We start from the raw sequence: 12,169 nt of genomic DNA on the forward strand, positions 1-12,169 counted from the left end.
GCCACGCTCAATGATGCACCGCGGCAGCGACGTAAGAAAGATGTGCCGACGTTGCGCTAGTGGTGGTGCGTATCTACATTGTGGATGGGCGGCGGGGAGCCGCGGCCACTGGATCCGGCCATGGCGACATGGGTGAGGGTGTGGGAGGGGGGGGTCGCTGGCTAGATGGAGGACGATGGGGGATTTGGGGGGAGGGGGCGGAGAGGCGTGCTTTGCTTTTACTCCGAGCCCAAGTGGTTGAGTAAGTTCACTCGCACGAAGCGGCAAGGAGCAAAATTGGATTTTACGGGATCGGCTAGGTTCAGTTAGAGAAGTAAAACCGGATTTTTACTCCCCTAACCGGTTTTAGGCGATCGATTGGTCACCGGTCTGCGGACATCGATGCGGGAATCGAACATCCAACCATATGCGCATATATTTCAATTGGATTTCAACATAGGGGATAAAAGTCGTGCAAATCGGATGACTTTTCATATAAACCGAAACACAATCATTACATTTCAAAAGAAGTTTCCGAAACTCACGTGGTGTGTGGTAAACTAGGTACGGAGATCGGGCGGCGATAAGGATGGGATCATGCAACGCCGCAAAAGAGAAGAGAGTTCAACCCAAGACGACGACGACAACGACGACGATGATGAAGAAATAACAATAACAACAGCAGCAACCATTGTTTTAGTAACTAAATTAATGTTTTATACCCAACTGAAATCAAAGGCGCCGCTCTATTGGTAATTGGTAAAAAAGGAAAAAAGATGAAGAGGAAATGAACTAAAACGAAATGCACGGCTCAGAAGGATGGAGCTCCGGCTCTGGTGACGAGCGAGCAGTACACGCCGAGTGATGTTCTGGTGAATACTCCAAAATCGAATTGGTATAGACAAACTTCATTTTTGGACTTGGGAGGTGGAGTTTGGCCTGACATGTACGTCAGTCAGCGGTGCGGTCAGCCGTAGAGCGGAAGCAGACAGCGGTGCGGTCTCGTACGTCACACGTACGTAGTATAGCAGTAGAGCGGCAGTATTTTCGTACGGTATACTCCCTCCGTCCGGAAATACTTGTCCAAGGAATGGATGTATTTAGATGTATTTTAGTTCTAGATACAACCATTTGTATCCATTTCTATGACAAGTATTTCCGGACGGAGGGAGTAGCTCACAAATTAAGTTAAAGGGTCCAGGTTGTATCCACCTGCTGCATGCGGCCGCCAACTTGCCACCATGGGATTCTCGGGATGGACGGATACACACGCACGCACACACATGCTGCACGCGTACTCCTGCCATGTTCCAACATCTTGCTCAATGTTTTCTACGGTACGTAATACCTGTATTTGTTTTATCCTTTCATTGAACAACTTAAATATTGTTTCACTGTTTTTTTTTTCCTTTCGGGCCTTGATAAGTGTCACACAGTTGGCATGAGCATATGACAACTTCGAACATTTTTTAAAACATGTTTAGTGATGCGAGCATGATAAAAAAAATCGAATCACAAGTTTTAGTTTTTTTGGAGTTTGTTTTTTTCCTTTTTGGCTGACAACTTTTAGTTGTAAAAACATCGGGACGGGAGTGCTTCGTGCCACACGTGTGACACTTACGATTTACGCGTGGACAGAAGATGTAGTAGCAATGCGAGTACCGTGCCAATTAGCAAATGGCAAATTAACATGGCATGGTACATGGAAATGTGTTGAACACAGGGGATAGGCAGGGTAGCAGAAGCGGAGCTGAGAAACACATGCGTCCTTCATCTTCATCTTCATCTTCCCTTTCTTTCAGCAGTAGAAAGAAATGTCTAGTTTCCTGGAAGGGGTAAGATGGTCCTTGTGCCTGTTAGAACTTAGAAGATGGTGATGGCACACCAACTAAAGATCGATCTGAGTGGCCGTAGTACGTTACGTACGTGCCCCCAGCTAGCTGAAAACAGGGCAGCAAGTACTACTTACCAAGTCATGTCACAGATCCTACTTACTTTTTCCCCTTGAAGAGGGGCTAACATTTTATCCAAAGAAAATATGTTGTAGTACATTCTTCTCTTCTGGCAGAGCAGAGGATGATGGTACACCACACCAACTAAACATCTCAGTGGTGCCAGTACTAGTCATCAACACACGCAAAAAAGAAGAAGAAAAGAAGAAGCTGTGATCAATGATAGCACTCATGCCACAAGCAAGCAGGTCTTCAAGGATTCAAGGCAGTGCATGTGCCCACTTGGGGCCAGGCCTTTTTGGTCTCCTCCATCCTTCTCTCCTTGATGTTAGGGCATCTCCAAGACGGACCCGCAAACCTTCCATAACCGTCCGGACCCCGCTGTCCGGCCAGCGGAAACCATCCAACGCCGACCTGCATCGGTCCGTTAGACGGTCCGGACGCGATTTCTCCGCAAATTGGAGACAAAAGTGTGGGAGGTTTGTGGGAATTCGAACACCTGAAACGTCGCTTCCGACACCCCCGGCCCAACCAATCCCCCCTCCCAATCCCATTTCCTTCTGCTCCACCCCTTGTCCCCCTGGCTTTGCATCCGCACCCTCCACCTTTGCCGCCGCTGCTGCTCGTCTCCGACAGCCACAGTGGCACTGCCGGACGTCCGCAACCAGCACCGACGCACCCGCTCGCCGTTCCGATAGAACTTTTCGCCCTGGAGCCATTGCACTTCTTCCTGTGAGCAAGTGCATGAAAAGTTTCACGCAGGAAAGCACATTGCGCCCTACGACGTGTACATCATTCAACCATGCAATGTGAGGTCGTTGTCGTATCACTGCCATGCTATGCAGGTCAGCGTCATCAAGTTTTGTAACTTGGTTAGTCAGCTCGAGGCAAGGTGGCCATTGCACGCAGACATGGAGGAGATGATAAGGTTTACTTTCTCTTGCTCAACTTACGCCGCCATGGTGTACCACAAGTCAGAGCGACGGCCACTTACATGCACACACTGTTGGATAAAGCTGAAGCGGAAAGTGGAGAGGCTGAGGCAACCATGATTCCAACACCTGTTAGCCCCTCCTAAGCACGATTAGATTGCACAAGCAGAAAGTGGTTTAGAGGACAAAAGCATGGTACTTAGCAATGATCTATCCAGGAAGCAAGCAGATGCTATGCCGGTGGCCTTTTTGATGACGCGATGCTTTTCTAAAGTAGGAGCCGGTGGGTACTGTACTAGTTAATTGTCAAGGAAGGTGAGGTGATGATTAATAAAAAAAAAACAGAAGAAGGCTCTTCTGATGATGCTTTGTCACACGATAATGCATGCACGCACCAGTTAAGAGGTTCCAAGCATATCAGAAAACATGCATAGATTCTCGCTGCGGAAACTGGATTATTGTCGAACTGCCTCCTGAAACCAGGCTGATAATTCTGTTTTTGTCTGGTTTGTTCATAGGCGGCAAACTGAACAAAATCCACAACTTGTAAATGCTCACCAATTATTATCAACTATGTGTTTCAACTCATGTTAATTAACACAAAGAAAAGATTAAAAAGTGTACATTTTATTTTACTTTGTATCTTCCGACTGCCGTAGCTTGAGAGCCCACCGAGCGGGACCGCCGTGTGCGCACCAACGCAGGATCCACTCACAACAGGAAGCTCCCTGTGCGGAAAGAGAGCAGGTCCCACCGCCGCCCGGCGGCGAGGGGGGAAGGGGGAGGAGGGGGTGCTTTGGCGGCGGGGGCAAAGGTCCGCCCGAGTCGCCTCTAGGGGAGACGACGCGGTTTCTGTAGGGCTATGTTACTACGGTCCCAAAGGGACAGTTCGATGGTAGAGCGGGAGAAGGAAGAAGCGAAGTCTTTCTGTCCATGAATAAGTGTACGTTTGGCGGCATTCAAAATTTGTCACAAGAAGTGTACTTCTGTCTTCCCTATGTACTTTAAAATTGAAAAAGGTACTTCTATCTCATAAAGTCTTTGGATTTATTTGAGAGGGAGAGAGAGGAGAAGACACATGGTCTTCTCACTTTTTACATGCACTTAGCTCATTGATGGTGGGGTAATTAAAGAGGAGAGGGATGATGACTTGCACCTTCCAAATGAATTTTTACTCCACTGAATTGTCTGTCCTAAAAAATTTATATGTACATTTATTCATGATCGGAGGAAGTATGAAGTAAGGGAGGGAGAGACTGAAAACTCATGTAGTTTATGGCAAACTAGGTACGGGCATCGAGCGGCGATAAGTGTTACTCAAAAGAGAAGAGAGTGAACCCAAGGCGGCAGCGGCGACAACAACAACAACAACAACAACAACAACAACAGTTTTAATAACCATTTTACGATTTACTCAACTGAATTCAAAGACGTCGTTCTATTGGTAAAAAAAGGAAAGAATAAGACAAAAAAAAAGGGACTAAACCGAGGTGCAAGGTTGAGAACGAGGCAGCTCCGTCTTTGGTGACGAGCAGTACATACACGCTGAGTGATGTTCTGGTGAATAATCCAAATTTGGATTTGGAGCTGGAGTTGGCTTGACATGTACTGTACGTCAGTCAGCGGTGCGGTCAGTCGTGGAGCGGAAGCACACAGCGGTGCGGTCTCGTACGTCACACGTACGTACAGCAGTCAGCAGTAGATAAAGTAGCAGTATTTTTATATAGCAGCAGCAGTAGCTCACAAAGTAAGGGGGTCCTCCAGGTTGTAGCCACCGGGATGGGATGGACGGGTACACACGCACACACATAATAAAATAAAGTCTTTGGATTTATTTGAGAGGGAGAGAGAGGAGAGATGTATGAGTAGTGTCAGTCACTGACAATAGTAGTATTGTCGGGCCAATCGGACCGACAGTTGATTTGACTAAAAAAGAATACCAGAAACTGAAAAACCCCAATACAAAGAATATACTCCCTCCGTTCAGAATTACTTATCGCAAAAATGGATGTAGCTAGATGTATTTTAGTTCTAGATACATCCATTTTCGAGACAACTAATTCCGAACGGAGGGATACATCCATTTCCGAGACAACTAATTCCGAACGGAGGGAGTACATGTGTGTGCGCAATAGCTAGCACGAATCATAAAACCAAATGTGTGGTAGCGGATGTACCGCTCCATACCGCTGACACTCAAAACGACTTTCCGATTCAAGAGCCACCCCGTCCAATAGCTTTGATTTGGTTCCTCCCTCCCGCGTTTAAAGTGCAGTTTTGTTGCGAAAACCCAATTCGGTGTCCAGCCTCATCTGCACCCGGTCAGAAAAAAAACAAAATAAATACTAAAGAAATTCAAAAAAAATCCAATTTTTTCTTTCTAAAATAGATAATTATATGCGCGAGGTTCGCTCCAAATTTCAATTTATTTGGACACCTGAGCAGCTCTCAGCAAAAAAGACAAATTCAAGAGGGAGGAACTACCACTACTTGGGTGTATCATACATTTTGAGCAGAGAAATGGCCGCAATCCCAAGAAGGCTGCCTCCTTTCGGACACCAAGCTTCTTTGCCGGTGGATGTGCTCCTGCGGTCCATAATCCAAGCAATCTACAACAAAAACACAAACCCTTCCGCATAACGGCACAACGGCATTGCCAAGAGGAGAGGCTCTTTTTACTCACACGCAGGAAGTACTCAATGGCATCGTAAAGTTAGCATAAAGTTGAGTCACTTATTTTAGGACGGAGGGAGTACTACCCTGCTGCTACAGAAATGCCACCAAAAAAAAACTTCGGCGGAGAAGTAGTGCTTGTTTTGTTTTGTGGGGGCACACCACACTTTGCCGGTGAGTCTGCTTTCATGGTCTAGGAACAGAGGAAAAACGCATATCCTTGGAGATGTTTGTAGGTGACATTTGCCATCCATTGCAGTGAGTGCCGAGCTAGTCTAGTGGCGGTGTGCCCCCCTACCATCTCTCTCCCTTCCTGCATCTGCAATCCTTCCTTGATGCCAAGAGAGTATGAATGCTTGTTTCCTATACTTTCCTTGGGCTGGCAAACCAAGCCAAGCCAAACCAGAGGCTCATCTTCATCTTCATCTTCCCTTTCTTTCTTTCAGCAGTAGAAAGGAAATGTCTGGTTAGTTTCATGGAAGGGGGATGTTTGTGATGAATGGTAGCACTCATGCCACAAACAAGCAGGCCTTCTGGTATTCAAGGCAGTGCATGTGCCCACTGCTCTTTCTGGTCTGCCTGCTGCCTCCCTCCCTCCAGCTTTCCCTCTCTGATGTTGCCACCTTTTAATTCTCTTCAGCAAACTCATCATCAGCAGGTACGGTGGTCCCATCCATGTCATCAGCAGCCATGGCCACCCTCTTATCCTCCTCCTCCTCCAAATAATGTAATAATTTCAGCATTACCAAAATGCAGAGAGGCTGAGGCAACCCATAATTGCAACACCTGTTAGCCTCTGCTAAGCATGATTACTTGATTAGATTGCACAAGCAGAAAGTGGTTCAGAGGACAAAAGCATGGTACTTAGCAATGATCTATCCAGGAAGCAAGCAGATGCTATGCCGGTGGCCTTTTTGATGACGCGATGCTTTTCTAAAGTAGGAGCCGGTAGGTATTATTTAATGGGAAAAGAAGGTGAGATGATTAATAAATAGTACTAATAAAATAATCCAAGGAAAGAAGAAGAAGAAGGCTTTTTTAATGATGCTTTGTCACGCACCAGGTTAGGTTCCAAGCATAACAGACAACATATGCATAGATTCTGGCCTGGGGAACTAAGTGGATTATTGTCAGTTAACAGTAGTATCCTGGAACCAGGCATATATTTCAGGTTTTGTCTGGTTTGTTCTTCATAGGCAAACTGAACAAACTCCACAACTTAAACATGCTCACCAATGTTTGTTTGTTTTGTCTTTCAACATTGGTCACTCTCTCATGTTAATTAGCACAAAGAAAAGATTAAAAAGTGTTCCTTTTTTTCTTCTAACTTTGTATCTTCTGGCGTTATGTGTGTGAGCTGTGAAGCAGCAGGCAGTGGTGACCAGTACAGCTTCCTTTCCTTTCCTTTGAGGAGATCCTAAGCAACACCACTAGTGTCCTCTACTTGGTACTCACTTGCACCATACCACAAATCCCACTACGGCCAACTCGCACTGACGACTGGTTGCTCTGGCTTGCAACTGAAGCCTATCCTGCATCCAGACAAGCATACAAAGCAAAAAAACAGACGGAAAATCTCAAGGATCTACTGCTACTTTTTCCTCCTTGCAGTTCTTGCCCAGCTCCTAGTAGCTAGGAAGGGAAAAGAAATTGCTGGAAGAACAGTGGGATGGAGTACTGGAGTCAGAATCAATCAGACACCTTGGAGTGATGTGTTGTAGTTACTAGACCTAGATGTCGATCCTGATGTAATGACAAGAGTACTGTGCTCTAGACTACACTTTTGGCCTCATGTGTTGTCGACTAGCACCACTGGTCAGAGGTGAGTTTGGTGTGGAGTATTATGTGAGAGGGAGGGCCATCAGCCACTCCCCACTTAATGATAGTAGCTACTTACTGTAGAACATTGCTCATGGACATCTCTTAGGTGCTATAGGGCCATGCACCAGTGCCTATCATGTCTGTACATTTTTTGTTTCATTTCTGTTCAGCTCATCACCGCACAGGCAATTCCACACGTTGTCGTTGTTTTTTAGCCAATCAGAAGATGTGGAGGAAGCAAAATACCAGTATGCTACAACCAAAACAAGATTTCCTTTTGGCTTATATAGTATCCCTCAGATTTCCTTGCTTCTACAGCCTACACTGATAGATGATGGTGAAACTGTCCTGGTCTAATAAAGGGATATACAGTGGGTAAAAAAAAGATGATTTTATCCAAAACAGGTCTTGTTTCTCAGCAGCTGCTACTCTTAACCCTTTACTTTGCTTTGTTGACATCTGCCTAAAAAGAGAGATCATTCAGGTAATGCGTACCTGGTAATTACCCTTGTGACCACTCCCACAGAAATTTGTGACAAACCGCGCCAGTTTTCACGGAGAGGTTTGGCCGCAAGTCCTCTGAATCATTGCATGATCTTGGATGTATGGTGCTAACAATAGTGTGCTTGCAATAGGTCCACAAAGAAGCTACTGTAAGCTTGAAAGTTAGACCTCATTGGCACTTGTTATCAAAATGAACTTGCAATAGTGTCAACGCCTGTACATGATTGGGAAGAGAAGAACTGTCAACTGTAAATCAGTATCTTAACAGGTCATAAAAGTACTGGAGAGTGGTACAGCAAAATACTGCTCTGTGTAACTTCAGACAACTAAGTGGACTGTTCCTTGAGAAGTGGCAAAGTCTACTATTTTGGGACATTTGAGACAAACATCACGGAGTGAACATATTTATTGTATGCCGATTGCTTCTCCTTTTCTTCTTCTCTCCAACAATTAAAAGAACAAGAGTTACATAGTTACCAATCCATATAAACACCTTACAATGGGTTAGATGATTTGCCCCAGGGTTGTTTCAATGACCAGTGGCCCCGGCCCCACCCGACAGCCTCTCAAAGGGGGGGGGGGGGGGGCGCAAATTATCTAATGGAGAAGTAAAGTGGGGCAAAAGATCTAATTTCTCGGCGCCAAACAACACAGGGCTTTAGAGGTTTGTTACAGGCTACAACTGTTCAAAAGACTTCAGTGTTGTGCAGAAGCATACATGCTATAAATAAGTTGAAAGAGCTGGTATACAAAACTGCTAGAATTATGGTGAAATCAAGAAACTTCAAGAACCAGCCTCTGGGACGCAGCATAACTTCGAGCTCTGGTTATGACCGTGGAACTGTAAACGAATCAACTGATGCTGGATTAGCACGCCACCGGCCAAAAAATGGAGCCTTCCTAAGAAGCTCAAGCATCTGCTGGTACTCACAAGCCATATCCTACAACAGAGATAAGTCACCTTAAACCTTCACTTCTTATATCCATAATCATTGCTCGCAAAGAATCAGAAATCATTTAACGTAATCTAGCTCTGTGGCTTCAAGTCATTATCCATCTGAGTAATTAAAAATCTTACAGTATAAGATGAAATACCTTAATTGCACGGTAAGAAAGCTTCTCATGCCGGAATTTTGTGACTAGTGGATGTTCAAGTGATATGAAGGCCTCTGCCAATCTTATCCTGCCATCAAAACCCAGATACTGTGATTGGCTTACATCAGAATTCAGGATGCTAAGAATGAGAAAGGAAACTCTCTTACTTGCAGAGCAATGATTCAGTGGAGGGTGAGGATGCTGCCTTTGAAGATGTGCCTTGTTTTCTCCCAGTTGTTCCTAAAATAACTTCATGCAAGCCGGATTTATTCCAGCATATTGAATACCTAATAAAAGAACGGCAAGATGAGAAGTTCAACCAAAATTTGCTACAAACAATACAATAAAAACAAAATGAAAATGAGTTGAAAATGGCAACAAACCATATAACTAACTACCCGCATGTCAAAGGGGGTATATCTCCTGAAGTCTGTTGAAACTCTTTAGGGGGAATAGGTGCTTCGAAAAATAGTGGCTGCAGGTATAGAAAAGGTCCACGAACATGACTCACGAATAATGTACAGTCTCACTGCAGAACTAGAAGAAACGAAAACCAAGTAACCAACCTTGCTCGGTTTGAGAGGGTCGGGAAATTTTCCAGATAGACAGGACAAACGAGCACCAAGAACCTTTACAACATTATCTTCAATACAAAACCCTTCAGGTGCAGCATCAGGTGATTGTCCAATGGTAATGGTGGACAAATACAAGGGTTCGAGAATATGTGATAGCAGTGCACCTGTAGAAGAACAGAGGCACAAAGTCATGACAGTCCATAGAGTAAGAAAATTGAACACTTCGTAATAAGGTGATCATGAAGAGGCATATAACAGGGAAAAGATTGCTTGCCATTAAAAGTGGTCTGCACCATGTATTGACATACATCACATGATTAATACCATCAAAATATCAAAATAAGTGATCCTACATTGTCACAATATGGATCTGCAAATGATTGTGGAAGACAAACCTTGAATTCCGACGACACACCAGCGAGTAATTTTGTCAAAACAGCTCACTGACAGTGTTGTATCACCACGCCCAGGCTTCCTCTGAACGAAACCAACATCTGATATGCAAAAGTGGTGCGCCGATTAGAAAAGATGTAACAAATTAGTAACAACGCAAATAAAAATGAACAGTCCAACTTTGCAGAGTCCAAAGTGTGATCCCCCAGTTAAAGTTTAATAAAGATGCCTAAACACACCAATTCCAAATCTAGTGAACATTGATCAGTGGTCACTAATATCATGTTGTCAACTAACTAAGCGTACCACACTTCCACAGCACCACCCAAAGCAACTGGGTTCACAAAAACTATCATAAAACATCATTTGTAAAGTTGTGATAGATAAAGTAAATGATCTAACAAACATCTGTACCGGGCCATGCGCCAATTCAGACAGTTAGCCAAATCTATAGGTTACAGTACATTCAAAATAGCAGCTCCAGGCATGAACTTTTGAAACTTCTGCTGAACACCAAGAATAAGAAAGAAGCATACCACTGCATCCATTCACCATGGTACCAATTTGTTCCCTTCGAACCTCCACGGGTGACGGTGGCACCAGCATGACCCCACCTGTACCAGTTCACCAAACCAATGAACTAAATCAATTGTTCACACTATGTGCTATGATAAACAAATTCCAAGGATCGCTGAATAAAGTGGTAGATTATTTTTGAACAAATACTAAGATGTATTATCAGCAATGCAGAAGATAATTCAGCTTTGGAAGAACAAAATCGAAAAGTCATGTACATACAGGGGAGCTGGGTGATGTAGAGATGCAGCTGATGCCCGTCCCTCAGCCTCCACCGCCCATCAGCGCCAGACGCAACCAGCCAACTTGGCGGGCTGTCCGCACCGATCTCGGCATAGATGAGGCGCAGAAGCGTGCGTCGTGCAATGACCTCGGCATGGGCGTCATGGACGAGGTCACCACGAGGTCCGAGGCGAGCTGCGCCGAGGCACTTGGTGCCGGTGGCGAGGGAGAGGACGGTTGGGTCGAGAGGGTTCTGTGGGGAGGAGAGCAGGAAGGCGGCAAGGACGGTGGACTCACGCCCCTGCGGCTTGCCCTTCTTGGGGAGAGCATAGTACTGGCGGAGGGCGGCCGAGGAGGCAGCCTCGGCCCACAGGACGCCGTCTAGCGTGTGCAGCGAGGAGGATCGGAGCATTTAGGCGACCCCAGAGATTACAACCTACAGAGATCAACGAGCAGTGATTCAGTGAACAAAGTGGAACATTCCAACTCTTAAACAAAATCAGAACTACTCCCTCTATAAAGAAATATAGGAGCGTTTAGATCAATACTTTAGTGATCTAATCGCTCTTATATTTCATTAAGGAGGGAGTATTTCTTATGGGTCCAACCAGGGAAATGACAGAAGGAAACATGTACTAGAAGAATTGTTTGCTACAGCGAGTATTTCCTGCGCTTATTTACCAAGTGTATGTCTTGGTCTGTAAATGGTGGTGGTGAGATTCAGCTTATTCAGTCAGCGAGCGCATAGTGTCCTGAGTTAAAATTCTATCATGCTACCTAGGTACAATAGTTTGGATGCTATGCTAAAACCAAAGTTTCCTGCTGCATTCTGCTGTGCTACAATAGTTTGAAGGTCTCTGAAGTTTAAGTCATGGCAGCAGTAATGAAGACCAAGGGGCAAGGGCGACTGTATATACACTCGCTAAAAACAGTAGCCGCGGCAGTACGGTCGCCATGTTACCTGAAGCAGCCGGCGCCCTTCCCCTGCTCCGCCGCACGCCGACGAGTGCCGACGCGCGCGCGAGAACCCCGCCGTCTTCCTCCTCCTCCTCCTCCTCTCTGGTCGCCGCCGATGCGCGCGGCCTCCCTGCCGCGCCGGCGCCGGCGCTCGAGCTGAATCTCCGCTCGGTTAGCGGCGGCGCGACCGGGCTCCGAGAAAGGAGCTCGGAGGAAATACGGCGGTGGGAGATCTCGGCGACGGCGAGGAGGGAGACGGCGGGGCAGTGGGGGAGAATGAATTGACCGGCCCGGTGGTGGTGTATGCGGACGTGGGTGCGGCCCAGAACCACGTGAAAGTAACAGGCCTGGCCTTACGGTGCCTGGAGGCCACAGCCAGCCTCGTTAGTTTTCCTTTTTTATGCTTCCAAATATTCTAAATAAAATATATTACAAACACTTTACATACAACATTTGAAACAAATGTTAAATGTGTGTAGAAAACATGTTT

At 45.7% G+C, this 12,169-nt stretch overlaps 1 protein-coding gene across 1 annotated transcript; it reads right to left on the bottom strand.

The window, feature by feature from the left end:
- Positions 1-4,770: 4,770 nt before the first annotated feature.
- On the bottom strand, positions 4,771-11,954 carry LOC119366500 (tRNA-specific adenosine deaminase TAD1-like). Its single transcript, XM_037632242.1, has 10 exons — positions 11,684-11,954; positions 10,723-11,158; positions 10,461-10,538; positions 9,927-10,025; positions 9,523-9,695; positions 9,355-9,431; positions 9,124-9,243; positions 8,957-9,044; positions 5,369-8,802; positions 4,771-5,175 (listed from the first exon to the last, which is right to left on the bottom strand). Exons 2-9 carry the CDS (start codon positions 11,132-11,134, stop codon positions 8,689-8,691), a joined length of 1,161 nt encoding a protein of 386 aa, XP_037488139.1. The 5' UTR covers positions 11,135-11,158; positions 11,684-11,954; the 3' UTR covers positions 4,771-5,175; positions 5,369-8,688.
- Between the last annotated feature and the right edge of the window lie 215 nt (positions 11,955-12,169).

Source organism: Triticum dicoccoides, chromosome 2B (genome assembly GCF_002162155.2).
Source record: "Triticum dicoccoides isolate Atlit2015 ecotype Zavitan chromosome 2B, WEW_v2.0, whole genome shotgun sequence".
NCBI classification, from domain to species: domain Eukaryota; kingdom Viridiplantae; phylum Streptophyta; class Magnoliopsida; order Poales; family Poaceae; genus Triticum; species Triticum dicoccoides.